At 39.7% G+C, this 20,214-nt stretch overlaps 4 protein-coding genes, 1 long non-coding RNA gene and 1 pseudogene across 5 annotated transcripts; 5 read left to right on the plus strand and 1 right to left on the minus strand.

Moving 5' to 3' along the window:
- The first annotated feature begins 106 nt into the window (after positions 1 to 106).
- LOC113692016 (uncharacterized) lies at positions 107 to 1,068 on the plus strand. The gene is made up of 2 exons (XM_072051971.1): positions 107 to 542; positions 733 to 1,068. Exons 1-2 carry the CDS (start codon positions 256 to 258, stop codon positions 869 to 871), a joined length of 426 nt encoding a protein of 141 aa, XP_071908072.1. The 5' UTR covers positions 107 to 255; the 3' UTR covers positions 872 to 1,068.
- Positions 1,069 to 1,881: 813 nt separating this feature from the next.
- Positions 1,882 to 3,347, minus strand: LOC113692179 (lysM domain receptor-like kinase 4; annotated as a pseudogene).
- Positions 3,348 to 6,056: 2,709 nt separating this feature from the next.
- On the plus strand, positions 6,057 to 6,655 carry LOC140008239 (uncharacterized). Its single transcript, XR_011815639.1, has 3 exons — positions 6,057 to 6,250; positions 6,354 to 6,377; positions 6,481 to 6,655. It is a non-coding gene; the product is annotated as an uncharacterized lncRNA (long non-coding RNA).
- A 105-nt stretch (positions 6,656 to 6,760) lies between these two features.
- Positions 6,761 to 8,009, plus strand: LOC113692181 (amino acid transporter AVT1E-like). Its single transcript, XM_072051721.1, has 5 exons — positions 6,761 to 6,966; positions 7,183 to 7,318; positions 7,470 to 7,635; positions 7,781 to 7,824; positions 7,902 to 8,009. Exons 1-5 carry the CDS (start codon positions 6,761 to 6,763, stop codon positions 8,007 to 8,009), a joined length of 660 nt encoding a protein of 219 aa, XP_071907822.1.
- Positions 8,010 to 10,441: 2,432 nt separating this feature from the next.
- On the plus strand, positions 10,442 to 12,545 carry LOC113691933 (aspartic proteinase PCS1-like). Its single transcript, XM_072051973.1, has one exon. The coding sequence runs from the start codon at positions 10,914 to 10,916 to the stop codon at positions 12,237 to 12,239; it is 1,326 nt and encodes a 441-aa protein (XP_071908074.1). The 5' UTR covers positions 10,442 to 10,913; the 3' UTR covers positions 12,240 to 12,545.
- Positions 12,546 to 15,776: 3,231 nt separating this feature from the next.
- On the plus strand, positions 15,777 to 18,531 carry LOC113692118 (laccase-17-like). The gene is made up of 6 exons (XM_072051974.1): positions 15,777 to 16,005; positions 16,096 to 16,247; positions 16,361 to 16,605; positions 16,725 to 16,853; positions 16,970 to 17,944; positions 18,055 to 18,531. The coding sequence occupies exons 1-6, from the start codon at positions 15,874 to 15,876 to the stop codon at positions 18,183 to 18,185; spliced, it is 1,764 nt and encodes a 587-aa protein (XP_071908075.1). The 5' UTR covers positions 15,777 to 15,873; the 3' UTR covers positions 18,186 to 18,531.
- The last annotated feature ends 1,683 nt before the right edge of the window (positions 18,532 to 20,214 follow it).

Here is a 20,214-nt window from a genome sequence, read left to right on the forward strand (position 1 = left end):
GAAGGAAAAAGATAGGGAAGGATAACTATAAGAAGGGATAAAATCTATTTGTATTTTTGGCCGACAATGCATATCCAGGAAAACAAAAGGTCCGGGAGTTCTGATGTGTCTATTTCTTATCCACTTCAGAAAAAAATACAGAGAGAAGAATAGACCCACGTTCTCGTCGTGATCCGCTACAAAATAATCTTTGAAACTAAGCCACACCCAATTGATTTTAGAAAACCGATTCCTGTTGTAAAAATTAGAGAATCCATGGCATCCACGGCTTCTCTGCAGACGTTGTTTTCTTCGCTGGGAGTCAAGCAACCACGCGCAGGAGCTAGCGGAACATCCCTGCGCAGGTCAACAACAGCTGTGGGTTCAAAAGTTTGGTCGCTCAACGCAGGCGTGAGGGAGAATAAGAAGAAAGGGAGGTCGCTGACGGTGGTTGCAGCAGTTGGGGATGTGTCGTCGGAGGGAACCACTTATCTAATTGCTGGTGCTGCCGCTGTGGCCTTAATTGGAACTGCATTCCCCATATTCTTCTCCCGCAAGGACCTGTATGCGATTTTTATTATTCACTTTTGCAGTCAGTCTACAAAATTTTTATTTTTTATTTTTTGGTGGTGGGTGCAAACTGTAAACTTGTGCTCTTCCTGTCATATACTTGCAGCGTAATGTTTAGTACTATTTAATACTGGAAGATGGTAGGAGCATATCCGTGAAATTAATTCAAATTGACGATTGCAGGTGTCCTGAATGCGATGGAGCAGGTTTCGTAAGACAATCGGGGGCCGCATTGAGGGCAAATGCAGCCAGGAAAGACCAGGCTCAGATTGTCTGTGCTCGTTGTAACGGTCTTGGCAAGCTCAACCAAATTGACAAATAAAAAAAGAACCAAGGATGGTGAATCTCTTCACTCCTGTTACCATTGCTAATAAGTAATAAGTAGCAGTATTGTTTCTACTACTTTTTTTACTTTCCCCCCTCGCCCGCTTAGGCTTTTCCCGCTTTTTGCATATGTAAACCGTAGTAAACTACGCGCTGTGCAGATGTGTTGAATCCCAAATATTCTTCTTTTTTTCCTTTTTTTTCTTTTCTGGTTAAATTCTCAAATGTTGCGAAACACCTCTAGTATTTTGATCTTTTTGTAATTTGATTTGTTTTTCTCATTCCAAAGCAAAATCAGCTAGTAGTTAGTGATGAGGCTATGACAAAAGCAAGCACGGCCAAGGCGCTAACCCTGTCTAAGGATGCAAACAGAATATTACATTGGAGTTTGAATTGGTAACTTACAGGATACTACCATATAAGGTTACTGGTTGAAGTCCCCACTCTACTAGAGCGTGGGATAGAGAATGGCACAGGATATGGAACAGAAGATCTGTTGCGATAATTATACATGTATTGAATGAATGTGCCTTAAATATTAATAATTAAAATAAATAGCGTGGGCATTTCTATCTACTTTCACGGAGTTAACAAAAGTTATCTACTAACTTTTTTAGAAATAAAAAGGGTTCCACTTTGTCCCCCCAAAATTTGGCTGATAACCCACTTCAATCTCTCAACTCCCTAAACTTATAAATACGTTCCAATTAAAGAAAATTGTTGACAGAATCTTGAATGCCGTTAGTGGTCAAAGAGCGTGGCAAACACGTTCCGTTAATGAAGATTGGGGAATGTTGTTACTGAAAATTTGTACACATGTCGAAAAAGTAACTACTGCTATTTAATACTAATATATTCTCCATAGCAGCCCATCTCAATCCAGCATCACTAGCTTCTTATACTCCTTACCAGAAATTGCAGCCTCCATGATGGCCTCTAGGTTCAAATTGTTCAATCCTCCATTATCTTCCAAATATAGACAAAAAGATGAAACTACAAAACTCCAAAACAACTCATCTATCCGAAGGCATATGCTTTTAGGCACTTTGTTTGGAATGCCAAGATGTTGTGGCAGTGACGGATGTGGACAGAGTCTGGACAATCTCATGCATGGGTTGGGAGGGCAGTGGATCTTTCTTTAAGAAACTAGCAATCAATCTAATGAGCAAAATTGCAAGTTCGGAAGGATAATTTCCTCCAAGAGAAGAATCCATGATCTGGCTCAAGTTCTCGATCCCGTCTTTCTCGTCAAGCACAGGGCTCAGAATCTTTGCCAAGTTCACATTCACAGCTTCATACAAGATAGCGACTTCTTTGCCAGTGAAAATCTCTAGCAGAAGAACCCCAAATGAATAAACATCAAGCATTGTGGATACTAGACCATTCTCCAAATACTCAGGAGCCATGTAACCTTTCGTCCCAATAATGTGCCTAGTCAAGGCAAACTGGCCTCCTTGTCCATCTGCTGATCTTGCTAGCCCAAAATTACTGATCTTCACTTTGAAATCAACATCAAGAAGAACATTGCTGCTTTTTAGATTTTTGTACATGTGGGGAGGGGAAATGTAGCTATGAAAATAATTAAACCCCATGGCCACATCCAAGCCAATCTGTAATCTCTGCTTCCAATCCAGACACTTCTTCTTTTGTTTGCCCTAATTTTCATAGAGCCAATCACTCAATGTTCCACTGGCAGCGTACTCGTAAACAAGATACCAATACCTATAGTTGAAACAAACCCCGGAAAGCCGGAAAAGATTCAAATTGCTGATCTTGTTCAGTAGATTAATTTCCTCAGACACATCTCCGTTCATCTTCTTAATTGCAACATAATCCCTTTTGATCGTACCACGGTAAACCGATCCACCAATCAAACTACTAGGACTAAAATTTTGTGTTGCCAATTTAAGTTCTTCATAGGTGTATAGTTGAAGAGAATGAGCAAAGCTAGATAAATTATCCTACAAATTCTGAGACATGTCTTCTTCCTCCAACTTCTTCCTCTTCTCGAGTGGTTTCTCGATTGATTCAAAGCTTTCTGATGCAATAAATGAATCCTTTTCTTTCTTCTTTCTTTTAGCAAAACGAAACCAGAATATAAGCAGCCCAAATACAGCTATTAGAGCAAACCCGCCAAGAGTTCCAATGAGAGCATATACCCAGGTTTTTCTTGAGCTACTGTTTAGAGGATGGGCAATTGAAGTTGGCGGTGACTGCTGCGACAGTGGCGGAGGCAGCTTCACAATTTGGGAAGTGGATGGCGAGTTCTGAAGAGGAACTAAGAGAGTCATAAAGGGATAAATATTAAAATTTTGTTCAGACAATCCATTGGCTTGGAGAGTTTTCCCAGTATCCACCCCAAACATTGAGCTAATCGCAGAAACGTATTGACCCCAAGTGACTAAATAACTCAAGAGATATTTGACGCCGTCGTCGGCTTGATTCTTAGTCAACAACTTCGCCACCGTTGCCATTATTTAAAATCACAATAACCTCGTGTGGCAACAATGCCCCAGCAGCAGATTCTATAATCTGGGTCGTGACGATACCTTTCAACGGCCTTTTTAGCCTGCTTAATCTTCTTCTCCTCTCTTTGATTCCTGGCCATCTATTTCTGCATCTCAACTTGTTGCAGATTAGCCAAAATTCTGGCCTCCCTAGGAGGGGTGTCCTTCTTGTTCCCACTTCTCTTGAGCTTCCTGGAAAAGGGGGGCAGCCCTTGTCCATATTGGAGGGAGAGATTGTTGATTATAAAGAAGAAGAAGAAGGAGTTTGTGAATATTAGAGAAGACCGGATGGGGTTTTCATTGTTGCCCTCGATCAAAGGCTGGTGTTTGCCACGCTCTTTGACCACCAACAGTATTCAGGATTCTGTCAATAATTTTCTTTAATTGGGAGGTATTTATAAGTTTAGAGACTTAAGTGTTCTATTTTGAAGTTCAGGGACTGAAGTGGGTTATCGGCCAAAGTTTGGGGGGACAAAATGGAATTAACCCAAGTAAAAATGTATACAAAGTTCTTTAAACTTGCACGTGGTCCTAAACTTTCGCATCTCAGGCCTTGTCTAGTCTGCGCAAACGAAAAATCTTTAATTGGTAATCTAGGATTACACCTGGTCGAACCCTTCCCAAAAAAATTAAAAAAATCCCTCCTTTGTATGATTGTTGTATCTCTCTTTAATATGCCTGGAGTCTCATAAACACGATCAAGCACCCTCCTTCTGGGGGCAAGAAAAGTCGCATAACAAATTCTCGGGAGGCCATTGGTGTGTTCGTCATTGCACGTTTGTTTGTTTGTTTGCATGCACCGGAAAATACTCAATAGTCGCTCACTTTTCTCGAATTCGGGTCGGAGGATAAGATACCCCAATATCAAGGGAATAATAATGAAGTTGGAAGGAGAATATCGACCAGACCGCCACATTGAAATTGATACCGACGATGAGGAAAATCGGGCCGAAAGATTTTCCAAGGAGGAGGAGGAGGGCGACGACGACGACGACGATGAACCTGATTTAGCCGCCGCACCACCCTTAGTGAACTCTTCTTCTAGCAGCGTGGGATCTCATTCTTCTGGCTGGCCTCAAAGCTACAGGTGCTCATCCTATGATTTCCCTCATCCTGGTTTTAACCATATACAGGATGTTAATAGACAAAAATTTACCCAATCAGATACCTCTTACCAATTTTGCATGCATTAAATTACTTTTTTTTTTTTTTTTGCTTGTTTAGATCGCACCATGCTACGAGTTTCTACTACGTACCTTTGTTTTTTTTTTTTTTCTGGTTTAAAGCTGTTTTTGTGTTAGTCCTACTTTATTGCATGGTTGTCATGAGACGCTTGTTACAAGTTAAAAAGTGGGATGCATACAACTGCTGCTCCTTGTTATCACATTCAGGTTTAAATATACATGGCGAATGAATCTGCTCTGAACCTGAGTTAATGTAGGACTTCGAAGAGATTGTCTGCAGGACTTATTAATATGCATTTCCTGGATCTGAGGGATTCGTTTCCTTTAACAATTTTAATCGTTATTTTAGAAGAGTTTAGAACAATTATGCGTCTACTTAACCTTCCAAATAAACTAATAAAAACTTATTACATAATTAAGGGGATCGCCGTGAATTTGCCTTTGAATCACTGCATCCTTCTAGATTCTCGTTGCATTCTTCTCAGAATCTGGATAGGAGGTATCTTAATCTTTTATCAAGTTCATGCTGTACAAATAGGTTTTGGAAACGTCAAAATGACGTCATTTTGCATTGAGACATTCAGGGAAAATGTGTCCGTGAATGCCCCTGCTGCGGTTATATCTGGTCTGCAAATATATTGTTTTATATGCATTGAATCTGTTGATATCTGTAGTTGAACAGGTGCTTTAACCATCATTACACAACCCATAAATATGACGCATCTTGACGGAACCAACCTAGTTTTTTCTTTGACTGTTGATGCCAAAATCACTGTGGTCTTAATTACGATTGAAGCATTTCATGATTCTTTTACTAATCGTGTATGTCATGGAAATTAAGCTCCCAACATTGATCTGTTTCAATTGTCTAGGCAATCGATGGACATGTATACAAGTGTTACGCCTTCCTCATATAGCTTCCTAAGGGGCAGCTCCCCCCCGACTTCAGCAAACAAGAGACCTCAGATTACTGTCCGTGAATCTTCATTTACTAGACCCCTTATATCTCCAACGATCTTTGACAAAGAAGAGGTTACCTGCTCACAACATTTTAAAAAGCTCCCAGTAGCTTCTGGCTCAAGGTTATCTATCGAAGAGTTACCAACACCAAAGCAATGTTCATATGTACAGACAATCCTCCATGGTAACCTACCTGCTGCTTTGCATACATTGATTGTCAGAATGAATATCAGATTGAAGTAACTACGGACGTTCTAAAATTTTATATGCCCAACGAGAACAGTCAAAAGGGACTCGAGTAAATGACTCACTACTAAATTTATTTGTTATTCAAATCATGTTACATTCTTGATCCCTGATTTATTGAAGATTCGATGACCTGTTCTGTTTCTAACATATGATTTTAGAGCTTCGGTTACCCCCATTAAAATAAAAATCTATATATCAAATGGTCTGATACGTTTAACTTCATATACCATGATTGTTCATATCTGTTTATGTTTCCATGCAGCAATAAATGCTTTATGTGGTATTGGAATCCTTTCAACTCCATATGCAGTAAAGGAAGGGGGTTGGCTTAGCCTCATTTTACTTCTAATTTTTGGAGTAATTACTTGCTATACTGGTATTTTGTTGAAGAGATGTTTAGAAAGCTCTCCAGAACTCGAAACCTATCCAGACATTGGACAGGCTGCTTTTGGCATGATCGGTCGAATATGTATAGCTGTAAGCCTGATTTAATTTTTAGCACAATGAACCAATTGCCGGCTATATTTCATATATATATATATATATATCAGCTACTGACTGTCATTTAAACCAAATGCAGATTGTCCTATACTTGGAACTTTACGTAAGTGCCTCTTTTGCTTCCCTTTCTTTTAATTCCATATTAATGCCATCACTTGGTTGTGTCATTTCTGTTGAAAACCAAAGTTATACTGTTTGTGGTACAGTCTTCTTGTGTGGAATACTTGATCATGATGAGCGACAACATGGCTTCAATGTTCCCACATGCTCACCTGGATTTTGCTGGAATCCATATGGACTCCTATCAACTTTGTGCAATTGTATCAACCCTTGTTATATTACCAACAGTTTGGCTTCGAAACCTCAGTTCGCTCTCATATATTTCAGGTTCTGAATGTCATTTGGTTTACTGTTAATTAAGAATCCTTCTGTTTGTACTGACGTCAGTAACTTTTGAAATGCCCACTTTCAGTTGGAGGAGTCATCATGTTAGTGGTGGTGGTAATTTGCTTGTTGTGGGTAGGCGTGATCAATGAAGTGGGATTTCATCCAGGTGGAAGAGTTTTTGACCTGGCAAAACTGCCCCTTACAATCGGTCTCTACAGTTTCTGCTATGGCAGCCATTCAGTGTTCCCAGATATTTACTCGTCCATGAAGGAGCCTTCACAATTTCCCTCCATCCTCGTGATCAGGTACTGTAGTGTATGAACAGATACAGTCCAATTTGTGGAAGTCAACATTCACACATTGACATTAGATCGTTTGCGTTTCTTATGGGTTATGAGATTTTGGGCTCTGATTAGTGGGGCTGTTGAAGGTCTAGAACTCAATTTTATTATTTCAACTATTGAGACGTGAATTCTCATTTGACTGCTGTTTGCTCCCGCGCCAAAAAAAAAAAAATTCAGCTTCTCCACAGCATTTTTTCTGTACACTGGGGTTGCAATCTGCGGTTTCTCAATGTTTGGCGATGCTGTCAAGCCCCAGTTCACACTGAATCTGCCTACGACATTTACTGCTTCTGGCGTTGCTGCATTGGTAGTGGTAAGATGACAGACCAGATTCATAACAGCATCCACCATGCCATTGCAGATGGTTTCGTTTTCATTTGCTTTGCGTAGGTTGCTTTGGAATGCTTAGCCAGCTGCTTTAAGATTTGACGTATTAAAATGAGCATCTGGTTTCGTTTTTTCAGGTTTTAACACCCGTCTCAAAGTATGCCTTGACATTGATCCCTGTTGCATTTGGACTAGAAGACCTTTTGCCTTCATCACGGCTTCGATCTTATGGTGTATCAATGCTCATCAGGACAATGTTAGTGGGCTCAACTCTAGCCATAGCGTTGACAGTTCCATATTTCGGTAAGAATTAATAATGTTCTGTTTATCCTTCCTCGCAAGATCTGCCATGCTTGAATTGAATGGAAGGAAATGTGCACGTTAGCCTTCGATTGGACGCACTAGTAGGTTTTCTTTCCAGCTTTCAGCTGTTTCGTCACATGTGCAGGATCTGTGATGGCCTTAATTGGATCCTTACTCGTGATGCTAGTGGTAAGTTACGTTTACTATAAACACAGATTATGCAATTGATAGAGATCACATCGATTGATGATGATGCTTGATGACAGTCTCTTATCCTTCCCTGTGCTTGCTACATCAGAATAAGTGGTGGTAAATTAACGAACCTCCAGGTGAAAATAAATCTTCTTTTTTCCTCTTCTACTCTGTTGAAGTAGATTTGATTAAACATATACTTATATATATATATAGTGCACCACCGTTGGGACTCATTTTGCAGATCGCAGTTTGCACTGTCATAATGGTGGTGGGCCTGTTATGCTCAATCGTTGGCACATACTCTGCCATTACAAATTTACAATCCTAGCCGAAAGATGATGAACGGCCATAGCTTCGTCCCAAACCAAACGCTGTTTGTTGTACACAAATATTTTACCGACAGTAAAGTAAGTAAGGAAGCATAGACAGAGATAAGATGGACACTAACCGCTGAAGCCACTGAGGACGGACCCTTTCGAATCTGAGAACAATCCAAGAATTAACGGGTCATTGCCTTGACTTCCATTCAATTACCAAGTGTAATGTACCACTGCTCTGCTTAGCTGTTAGTTAGTACCGGATTTTGGAGAATTGGACGGTTTTGGGTTTTCTGCATGGAAAGGTCTCTGTCGTAGGCTAGAAAGGATTTAAAGGGGGGGAATCTGTTACAGGACGAGGATGATTCGCATTTCCTTTACTCATGGACTGTGGCCATCACCGGCCATGATCCAACGCATCTCCCTTGTAGTCGTACAAGCATCCGGTCGCTTTTACAACTGATTGGGCCCATTCACGTTTTATGCCCAAGGATCTTTCAGCAGGGCATGTGGTGCTACCGTTTGGATCGAACAGGCACTCGTAAGCCGTAACACTGAAACATGACTAAACTATATATTATTGATACTTGAATCAAGCTCAACTTGATAACAACTTGTTTGACTTAATGATTTGCTAACTAGTCAAGTCAAAATTGAACGACGTTTCATATTCGATGCAAAAAAAAAAAAAAATTCGTTCAAACTCGCTTTGACAAATAAACAAGTCAAATTTAAATAAAATTTCAAACTCGTTAAAATAATTACACAAACATCCACAGAAAGGCGTTCGGTTTGATTAATCTCGTTTACATCCTTAGACACTCAATTTGGTGACATTTTAAGCCTTATAAGAAAGAAGATAAAAAAAAAAAAAGTAAGAAAGGGCGTGAAAATTGAACTAGCTATATTATGGTTAACTAGGGCTGACCTACGTTTTAAGAGCTAAAAACATGCAGATTGCGGAGTTTAAAACAACCGAATTCTCGACTTAGAATGTGCATAATCTTTTCGAACTGTGTAAGTTTTCTCAATTGCATCGCTATTTTGGGCGGATATGTCACCAGGTGCATGTTCTAAAAGTCAAAATAACACGGGGCGTCATTATTCGAGCAAAAAGAGTAAAAAATGGAAACAAAAGAAAATATCACGCTTGAGTTTCTGTCTCAAGATGCAGAGTAGCGTTTATTTTTAATTTTACAATAATTTAATAAAAATAATAACAGAACGATTCCGGGATCCCTTCAACTCCATAATTACTACTTTATCTTTCGTTTTTTACTTTCATTTTTTGAGCCAAAGGTTTTCGGAAGATATTGGCATGAAGAATTAAGGGCACAAGTCCGTATATGTATTTCTCCATGTCACTCAGTGGTCATCGTGAAATTAATGGAGGATGTCCCCACCCTACGGAAAAGTGGCAAAGCCTGGAAAACAATAATAAAAATCCTGCATCGGGTCTATCAAGAAACACATGCACATGTGCATGTAACCATGCTTTGCGTCCACATTATTCAAGCTGGGGCAGAGAATGAACGAGAGATCTTCATCTTTTTCAAAGGGGAAAAAAAAAAAAACAAGAGATCTTTATTGTAGCCTCCACAATAGATTCCGATGAACCAAAAAAAAAAAAAAAAAGAGGCTCCTAACATATATTTCCACTTACTGTTTCATTTTAGATTCTGAACCTCTGACAAAGAGAAAAAGTTTCCGAGAAATACCAAAAATTTGTAATGATAAATATTCTATAAGGTTCCACTTTTTGGTTTTTTTTTTTTTTGGTTCAACATTGAATGAGATTGGAATCCTCCATATGAATGGGTAAGAAATGGTTAACATTTCATATCAGGTTTGATATTAGAGCATGCAATTGTCAGATAAAAACAGAATATTTCACGGCTTGATTGAGCAACTTTAGATTTTGTTAGAATTTTCATTACTTTTGCACTCGAGTTTTATTTTATTTTATTTTATTTATCTAGATGGGGGGTAAATGGACAAACAAAGGGAAAGAAATAACGTAGAGAATTCAAATCTCATCGAATGTAAGTACAATAAAAGATTATCATTTATCATTGTGAAAGGGAGAAAAGTGAAATGAATATATTATCTATAATCTAAGAATTAATTTTACATATATTGATAGTGTATGTATCATCACGATTGAATGCATGATGCATCATGTATAAAATTTGAATTTAGATTAATCGTCACATTTTTTACGATGATAATGTACACATTGTTAATATATTAACAGATTAACATAATCTAAGCCAGTACCGGCCAGTGAGTGATTAACCAACAATCTGTTGGATGGTCATAGTCTGTGGCGCAGAAAATACCAAACTGTGTCGTTTAACTACCCACCACAACCACGGCCCGCCGTCACAGCACATCTACTGATTTTAAGCACCAATGTCAAGAAGAAAACAGGAAGTGGAAGAAGATCTTTTTCAGCTCAAAGTCGTCAGTAAAGAATCTACAAACGTTGAAGTCCTCCTCCTCCTCTTCCTCCAACTGTACTTTCTTACAAGTTACAAAGACTAGAGAACTTACGCACTCCCCTAATTCTCTGTCCCCAAATCTCATAGCATATCTCATTCCATTTTGTCCAAACACAAAACTCATAGCATGTCTCGTTCCTCACCGCTCCATATCCGATAGCACTCACAAATTCTTTTAAAAAAAAATAAAATAAAATTCTTTCTTCAGCATCTTGTTCAGTGCCAGACTGTTACGTTCACTTCATTACCTATACCAGTAAAAGTCATGAAAGACGCCTGCACTTGCATTCTTATGTTGCTAATCCAGACCCAGCTCTTCTTTCGCTCAGCTGAAACTTCAATGTACAGTAAAGATTCTGCACCAATGCTAGTTTTGCCCCTGAAAACCCAAGAAATCTCAACCGGGTCCCTCCCCAGAGCTCCTAACAAGCTTCCATTCACCCATAATGTCACCCTCACAGTTTCTCTGGCAGTGGGAACCCCCTCACAGAACGTTACCATGGTCCTCGACACAGGAAGTGAGCTCTCGTGGCTGCAGTGCAACACCACCCGATCCGGGCAACCCGTTTTCTTCCCGAACCGGTCATCGTCCTACTCGCCCGTCACTTGCTCCTCCCTCACCTGCACCACCCGAACCCAGGACTTGTCCATTCCGGCTTCCTGTGATTCTAGGAATCTCTGCCACGCCGTGCTGTCGTACGCGGATGCCTCTTCTTCCGAGGGGAATCTGGCATTGGACAACTTCAACGTTGGCGGGTCGAATTTTCCTGACACCGTATTTGGCTGCATGGATTCGGGTTACAGCAGCAACTCCGACGAAGACTCGAAGACGACCGGGTTGATGGGCATGAATCGCGGGTCGCTTTCTTTTGTCTCTCAGATGGGCTTCAAGAAATTTTCCTACTGCATTTCTGGTTCCGATTTCTCGGGTGTTTTGTTGCTGGGCGACGCCAATTTGACATGGCTGATACCCTTAAATTATACACCTTTGGTTCAAATTTCAACCCCGCTGCCTTATTTTGATCGGGTGGCCTACACGGTTCAACTCGAAGGTATTAAGGTTTCGGATAAATTGCTCCAGCTGCCAAAATCCGTATTTGAACCCGATCACACGGGAGCGGGGCAGACCATGGTTGACTCGGGCACCCAGTTTACCTTCCTCCTGGGTCCGGCTTACACAGCTTTAAGAGCTGAATTCGTGAACCAAACCAGTGCGGTGTTGCGGGTTCTGGAGGAACCTGAATTTGTTTTCCAAGGGGCAATGGACCTGTGTTTCCGGGTTCCAATGAACCGTACAAACATACCAGAAGTGCCGTCGGTGAGTTTGGTGTTTCGGGGCGCGGAGATAGTGGTTTCGGGGGAGAGGCTACTGTATCGGGTACCGGGTCAAGTTAGGGGGAGCGATGAGGTGTACTGCTTCACGTTCGGGAATTCGGATCTATTGGCAATCGAAGCATACGTGATCGGGCACCATCACCAACAAAATGTGTGGGTGGAGTTTGACCTGGAAAAGTCAAGGATTGGTTTCGCTCGCTTACATTGCGACCTGGCAAGGCCAAGATTCGGCGTTTACCGTTCCCATAATTTTTAATTTTAACGACGGTCCATGAATGATGATGGTCCCCTGACGTCGGACGGGTGTCTTGCACAACGTACGTACCAGACCTGGAGTTTAGAAGATCGTCATCAGCAACAATGGCGGCGGCTACTCCTGCAACCAAACAAAATGCTGGTATATTGCGGCTCTTTTTTTGTGTCTTTCATAATTTCTAAGTGATAAATACTCTCCTCAGTATCTATCAATCTGTTTCATATAGCAATCTTTCTGTTCTGGTGGTGAAATAAGTTTTGGTAGGAAAGAATATTCCTAATAATAATAATAGAGAGTTGTAGCTAAGGCCCCAAAGGCTTGAACTATGTGCCAATTATGATGCAGAGGTTTAACAGCACGACAGCAAAAGTGGTGAGTGGTTTTAAAAAAAAAAAAAAATTACACGTGTCATTACGTAAAAAAATACTTCCTCCGTCCCACTTTGACAGTCCCATTTTTTTTTCCCACACAGTTTAAGAAAAAGTAGTTAAATTTGTTGGAAAAGTAAATTTAGATTGCTATTTTCCTAAAATACCCTCACATTAAATATGGTACAATTTTATTGGAACTTGAATTGATGGTAAAAAAAGAATCAACTCTCGTTAAATGGGGTAGGTTTATAGTAACAACAACTTACATTGAATAAGGGTATTTTAGGAAAATTAAAATACAACTACATTTTTCAATTGGAAAGTGGACTACAATTTGGGATAGACGAAAAAGGAAAACGGGACTATCAAAGTGGGACAGAGGGAGTAGTTAACTTTGTTGGAAAAATAAATTTAAATTGCTATTTTCCTAAAATACCCTCACATGAAATATGGTACAACTTTATGAAAACTTGAATTGATAGTAAAAAAAAGAATCAATTCTCATTAAATGAGGTAAATTTATAGTAATAACTACTTACATTGAATAAGGGTATTTTAGAAAAATTAAAATATAATTACATTTTTCAATTGAAAATTGGACTACAAATTGGGACAGATGAAAAAGAAATATAGGACTGAGGGAGTAAATAAAAAAAAGTGGTTAGTGGTAACGAGAACGAGACTACAAAAACTACACCTTTTTTTTTTTATTACTGTTTTCTGCCTGTTGTTATTTCTTGCTTGTTGGGCCCTTCTCAGATTTCCTTGAAGTTGTTTGGTCGAACATTTAATTCGTTTATTGAAGTTTTGTGCCCCCACTGTCTTGTCCACGATAAAAAAAAAAAAAAAAAATGCTAGCAGCCTAGTTGGTTGGAATGAGGCTGCAGACGTAATTCGCGAATTAAAGCAATCACCCATCAGCAAGATGCAAGTCCCAAATTCTGGGAGTGAACTGAAGAAATCAATGGAAAAAAATTAAATTAAAAAAAAAAAAAAAAACGCTGTGGCCGCCGAGGAGTAACCAGCGTCAAGATTGGTCTAAGTTTCAAAATTCGAAATTTGTAATGTTTGTATGAAAAGAATAGTGTCATAAAATTATATATTGCACAAAATGGCTTATGAAGGTGAAACCTACAGTTTACATTATTCTATTGTAAATTTTATTGTACCATTCTTGCCCTTTACCCATTATCATGTTGTCTACTTCAAGGATGTACATGCTCTTTTGGTCTCCTAAAAAATCCTCATGCAACTATCCAAGGATTTTGAGGGGAAAAAAAAAAAAAAAAACTTGCGTGATCAAATATAAATTGGCCACTTATTACCAATCATAAATTTTTTAAGCTGAAATCTAAATTTATAATGAAGAATTTTCGAGTATGTATGCCTTTTTTTTTTTTTTTTTTTTTTGGTTCTGGGTGCAAAAGGCAAAATAATAGATAAGCCTAATTAGAATTTGCAAAATGCAGCAGCCTGCGGCTTTAACTCTTAACAAATACTAGATCAAGTATGGCTATTGAGTCACTTTCATAACCTGTGCATAATTATCAATGGCTTTCGGTGTAATTTGGGCGTCCAATAACATGGGAAAGCACGTGTGACTCCTCCTCCTTGGGAGACTGACAGAAGAGGGCTGGAATAAGAGGTTATGTTGGAAACGATGGGATGGGCCTCCTGCTCCTATCATAAGCTTCAGCTGTAATTGTGTGGCGAGAATTCAGATCTACAGATTGCCCAACAAAAATATTAAGAAAATACATATAAAAAACAACTGAAATTTAGCGAAGAAGAAAACCGCCAATATGATTTACGAGCGAATTGCCATATTATTTATTATGGCTAAGTACGTTACAAAGAGGACCAACAAGACAAAACTAAGAGAATATATATATATATATATATATATATATATATATATATATATATAATATAGATTAATATTTCATACACTGATAGCGTATACACTACCAACGTTGGACGAATAAAATTTGAATTTGAAACTTAATTTTTGTACTTATATCATGAATCAAACGAGATGATAATGTATACACTGTCAGTATATATAAAATTTATTATATATATTACTGAAACTTTCGCGGCAAGCAATTAAGTACATGAATATCTTTTTTTAGCCTACAATTTTGTCTTTTATTTCTTCTTGAATCTTCCACTGAAACAATCACCAGCATCTCTGCCTTGCTTCAGAGGAAAGTGCTCATAGAAACGGTCCTACTCTTTATTACTTCAATGTTTAGACACCATACGTGTGATAACACCGTAGCCACCAACTTCAGCTTCAGCTACTTCACGATATGCCATATTAATTTTTATAGTGAATCGCAGAAAATTATAAACGCAGCACGCTAGAAAAAGTCATTTCTCCATCTCATTTTCCAACAGCATTTCTTGGTAAACGTCATGTTGCGTTTGTTCCATCGTCTCGTCTGACTCACCAAGACTTCTCCCATGTGATACTAAAGTGGAGCACTGATCAGAAAATTAGTAAGACAACTCGTGTAAATTGACGGACAGAAGAAATGATTACACGAGATTCTAAACACACTTAAGACAGTAGGACGGAGAACTCAATGCAAATTATGATCGCCTTCGTGGCCAAAACTGACAAAGAGGAGGATAGCTACCATTAACATTAACGCGCATAATTACAGACATTAAGCGGTACTTGTACTTGCGCTTGCTCTGCCTGTGCATGTGGCTTAATGAATTGGTTTTTTTCCCGTGTCCTTTTCGGCAACCTAAATATAGTTACTGATTTCATCTCAAAACGAACAAAATAATTTTGATACTGAGAGGCAGATGTAGCGAATATTTGAAGTGACCGGAGAAGGCGTTTTGATACTGAAGCTACTAGCTAGCAGTGCAAATATGTGTTGTTTCCTTGTTTGTTGCTACAAGTTTAGAAATGGTCGATATCACGTCTCACGCCCTCAGGGACCATAGCATCACGACGAAGGAAAGGTTGGACAGGGAGGACAGAGGTCAAAAAACTAAGGAGAAAGAAGATTATTGTCTTTGGTAGCACTCTACAGTGGTTTTCCAACTACAGTTGGTCGAAGGAAAACATCTATTCCAAGGCCTTCCACATTTCGCTCCTCTTTAAAGTTTTAAACTACACCATCTTCATCAACTAATCAACCGAACACCCTATCACCGCCTTCTCTATATATTCACCGCCTCTCAATTCCCTCATTCCATCAGTAGCCCACGAAACCAGGTCTCAGAGAGTTGATCAGCACCCACAAATGGCTGCTTCTAGTCTACCATCCTCGAGTAGTAGTAGTAGTACTAGTACGATGGGAATCTTCCTTACTTTGATGGCACTGGCAATCCTCCCTCAGCATGCACTAGGCATAACGAGGCATTATGAGCTCAACGTACGTAGATTAAAACGGCAATATTGAAGAACGATTACATTTAATTTGTTGTTACCCTTTAGTTTGTTGACATCGATCGATCTTCTGCAGATCACAATGTTAAACGTCACACGCTTGTGCCACACAAAGAGCCTGGTGGCTGTAAACGGGCAATTTCCAGGGCCTCGCATTGTCGCCAGGGAGGGTGATCGTCTGCTCATCAAAGTCAACAATCATGTCTCAAACAACATTACCATTCACTGGTATATAAACAATTTCATCTTTAGTCCTTCGACTCATGGATACTCTAAACTTTATGATCGAAAAAGAAACCTCGATGATGCATGGCTTTGAGTATGTGTGTGAAATAAAACAGGCACGGCATTCGGCAGCTTCGGAGTGGCTGGGCTGATGGACCAGCGTATATAACCCAGTGCCCGATACAAACAGGCCAGAGCTACGTGTACAATTACACCATTGTCGGCCAAAGAGGAACTCTGTTCTGGCATGCACACATTTCTTGGATACGAGCAACTGTTTACGGTCCTCTGATTATCCTACCCAAGCGCCACGTCCAGTATCCATTTGCTAAACCGCACGAGGAAGTCCCCGTCATCTTTGGTAATTAATTAACTGCCCATTTTTTGCAACAACGATTGCTGCAAGTCGCGCACAATTAAGAAAATCAATGTAACTGCACGAACAATTGAGAGAATCAATGTAACTGAATGAATGCGCAGGTGAATGGTTCAACGCCGACACCGAGGCCATAATTAGCCAAGCTTTACAAACAGGTGGTGGTCCAAATGTCTCTGATGCCTATACCCTCAACGGACTTCCAGGGCCTTTGTACAATTGCTCCGCCAAAGGTACGCTTCCTGTATATATAAGCACTACAAAAATTTAATCGGTGTTAGTAACCTCTAACACAAGCACAAATGTCTCGATTTCATTAATTAGTTCTCTTCTTCTCTGTTTTTGACAGATACATTTAAGCTGAAGGTCAAAGCGGGAAAGACTTACCTTCTTCGGTTGATCAACGCTGCGCTAAATGACGAGCTCTTCTTCAGCATTGCAAATCACACTCTCACAGTGGTTGAAGCGGATGCACTTTACGTTAAACCCTTCGAAACAGATACAATCGTAATTACTCCTGGACAAACGACTAACGTTCTTCTCAAGACCAAGCCCCAATTCCCCGCTGCCACTTTCCTCATGCTTGCTAGACCATACGCCACAGGAGCCGCAACCTTTGACAACTCCACCGTCGCTGGTATTCTAGAATATGAACAATCCCCGTCACCTGATTCTAGTACTCCAGTTTCAGTTAAGAAACTCCCACTCTTCAGACCCACCTTACCTGCCCTAAACGACACAGCCTTCGCCGCCAATTTTTCGAATAAGTTACGCAGCTTAGCTAATCGGCAGTACCCGGCCAATGTTCCCCAGAAAATTGATGAACATTTCTTCTTCACTGTGGGCCTCGGAACTAGTCCATGTGACCAAACCCAAGGCTGCCAGGGACCCAACGGAACCAAGTTTGCGGCATCCGTCAACAACATCTCATTCGCACAACCGACCACAGCCCTTCTCCAATCTCATTTCTCAGGGCAATCCAGTGGTGTTTATAGCCCAGATTTCCCGTACAACCCATTGCGCTGGTTCAACTATACTGGAAACCCACCGAACAACACCATGGTGGGCAATGCGACCAAAGTGATGGTGCTCCCTTTCAACACCAGCGTGGAACTGATCATGCAGGACACCAGCATTCTTGGTGCCGAAAGCCACCCGCTCCATCTCCACGGATTCAACTTCTTTGTAGTTGGGCAAGGTTTCGGGAACTACGATCCAAATAAGGACCCCAAGAACTTCAACCTTGTGGATCCCGTTGAAAGGAACACGGTTGGGGTTCCATCTGGGGGTTGGGTTGCCATCCGTTTTTTAGCAGACAATCCAGGTTTGTAATTTGTAAGGGTTTCTAGTTACTTATTTATTGATTAATCTTTTTCTTTTCCCCGGGGGCTCGTGACTTTGGAATTGATTTTGTTAACCTGTATGTGTGTGTAGGGGTGTGGTTCATGCACTGCCATCTGGAAGTCCATACAAGCTGGGGTTTGAAGATGGCGTGGCTTGTCTTGGACGGAAAGCTTCGCAATCAAAAGCTTCTTCCACCGCCAGCAGATCTCCCAAAATGCTAATATACTTGTTTCTTTTTTGGCCTTTTGCCAGTATTCAAGTGTTTTTTTTTTTTGCTTTTCCAGTTTTCCACTCTGCGGCTTTCTAACGTTCATCATCGATGTTCAACCTTCCGCTGACTGGCCCGTTCTAATCCAGCAATTTTACGGCATTGACTTGTCAAATTCTTTTACTTCTTCAGTTCCATCTTTCAAATATCTTGTTGAGCTTAATTAGCAGAGAGACATGGATATGTGATTGGTAGGGTGGACAAACACCATGTTTTGTAATTTAAAGAACTCAATAAGGTGGTTATGCAATGAAATGTCTATGATATCGCCGAGTTTGGAGCATCAGATTTTTCATTCATTCGCATGGTTTTAATTTACGATAATTCCCTTGGGTTCATAAAGTTCTTGCTCATTTCTTTTTCCGCACTTTTACATTATGTTGACCTCTCCTCGCTTACTTATATTACATACAGCTGCCTTTTTTTTTTTTTGCGAATTTTTTTTTTTTTGAAAAAAAGTCCCAAACTAACTTATTGCCAATGAAAACAACGGGAGGGAGATTACACCAGTCTTGACTTTGGAAAATAAGAGTGAAAAGGCACGTACGTTTAACAAACCACTAAATTATTCAATGTATAATTGAGCATCTCCATTTTTATTCTTCGGTGAGCAATTGGATAGCAGCCTCTCAATTTTCACGGTGCTGCAATTGTTTAGAGCAATTTTAAACTAGTTATTACTTTTTCTTTCCCCCCTTTCTTCCACCTTTTCCACGTCGAGGACCAAATCAGCTCATGCTATGGACTTTTTTCGGTTCGAAAAGCACCAACCTTTGTACAAATGTCCATCCAACACTAAGCCCTTTCTCTTTCTTCAAAAAAAAAAAACCTCTTTTACCACAAAAGATAATTTCATGTTGGATTTTACTTCTACGGGGGCAAGGGAAAATCAAGTGATTCCCTTGGTGCATCCCTGAACAAGTTCAATGCTATGCAGTCTTCAATTTTTTTGTAGTATGAAGCCCAAGGATACAATCCGCAAAAACATTAACAAGCAAATCAAAGAAACATATGAAGAGAATAAGCACAAAAGGATTTCTTGATGAGCCTTTCCAACAAGAAGCATTTAATTTAGAAGAACAATAACTATATAGAACCCAAAACATTAAGTCTAGAAGCACCATGATTGCTTGTTTTCCTTGTCATTTGTGCCTCTCTCTCCATCTTTTTTTCTTTTTCCGCCGCAGTCTCACTGTCAAATAGCACGATAACATCACATTTGCCTATGAAACAAGGGATTTGGTTAATAGGTGCTTAGTGAGCATATGTGTTATAACAGATGATTCAGATTTAGGTGTTAATTTTTTTTTGGTAAGGGTAAAACTTATTTGGGAACATATTAACATATAAAGGGTGCAATAAATATAAATGTTTATGTTCGTATGGCACGTTAATTAAGTGTATTAATGAGTGTTTATCAGGTACCCCTTTGGGAAAAAAATTCCTAAATAGACCTCAAAGCTTCTTGTGGACAAATAATTTTGAAAAAAAAAAAGAAAAAGAAAGAAAGAAAAAAAGAGGAGTCATGATCCTGCACGCGACTGGTTTCCTTTGAACATACAACAATTACGACAACTCAGATTTTGGTAGTTTTGGCAAGAGGCCACGTTTAGAAAACTTAAAACCAAGATGGTTTCGATGGGTAAACATCAGAGCTGTTATGGGGGCAGTGCAGTGTGAGAAACAACCGACATCATCTAACAAAATGGCATTGACAACGACGACCTCTCTTCCGCTCTTCCACTTCCCCACTAATTATGTATGTCGTAATTAGTTAGCAAAGCATCGAGTATAGGAGGTTGAGTTGGACATAGACGGCTACTGAGCAACCATATTATCCAATTTAATTCTAGTTAGGATGTTGACGACCCGTTTCTTCAGTGCATCAGAAATTTTGTTTATTGATTTATTTTATTTTTTTTTCTCATGAATCACAAATTGATCTATTTTCTCACATGTACAGTGAAATGTGTATATAATTA

Source organism: Coffea arabica, chromosome 6c (assembly GCF_036785885.1).
Source record: "Coffea arabica cultivar ET-39 chromosome 6c, Coffea Arabica ET-39 HiFi, whole genome shotgun sequence".
Taxonomy (NCBI): Eukaryota; Viridiplantae; Streptophyta; class Magnoliopsida; order Gentianales; family Rubiaceae; genus Coffea; species Coffea arabica.

What these genes read in the sequence shown, in the direction of transcription:
- LOC113692016 (XM_072051971.1), top strand. Translation starts at nt 256, where the DNA reads ATGGCATCCACGGCTTCTCTGCAGACGTTGTTTTCTTCGCTGGGAGTC. An exon ending in TTCTTCTCCCGCAAGGACCT is followed by an intron (nt 543 to 732) that starts GTATGCGATTTT and finishes TGACGATTGCAG; the next exon opens with GTGTCCTGAATGCGATGGAG.
- LOC113691933 (XM_072051973.1), top strand. Translation starts at nt 10,914, where the DNA reads ATGAAAGACGCCTGCACTTGCATTCTTATGTTGCTAATCCAGACCCAG.
- LOC113692181 (XM_072051721.1), top strand. Translation starts at nt 6,761, where the DNA reads ATGTTAGTGGTGGTGGTAATTTGCTTGTTGTGGGTAGGCGTGATCAAT. An exon ending in CCCTCCATCCTCGTGATCAG is followed by an intron (nt 6,967 to 7,182) that starts GTACTGTAGTGT and finishes AAAAAAATTCAG; the next exon opens with CTTCTCCACAGCATTTTTTC. An exon ending in GCGTTGCTGCATTGGTAGTG is followed by an intron (nt 7,319 to 7,469) that starts GTAAGATGACAG and finishes TCGTTTTTTCAG; the next exon opens with GTTTTAACACCCGTCTCAAA.
- LOC113692118 (XM_072051974.1), top strand. Translation starts at nt 15,874, where the DNA reads ATGGCTGCTTCTAGTCTACCATCCTCGAGTAGTAGTAGTAGTACTAGT. An exon ending in CGAGGCATTATGAGCTCAAC is followed by an intron (nt 16,006 to 16,095) that starts GTACGTAGATTA and finishes GATCTTCTGCAG; the next exon opens with ATCACAATGTTAAACGTCAC. An exon ending in GGAAGTCCCCGTCATCTTTG is followed by an intron (nt 16,606 to 16,724) that starts GTAATTAATTAA and finishes ATGAATGCGCAG; the next exon opens with GTGAATGGTTCAACGCCGAC.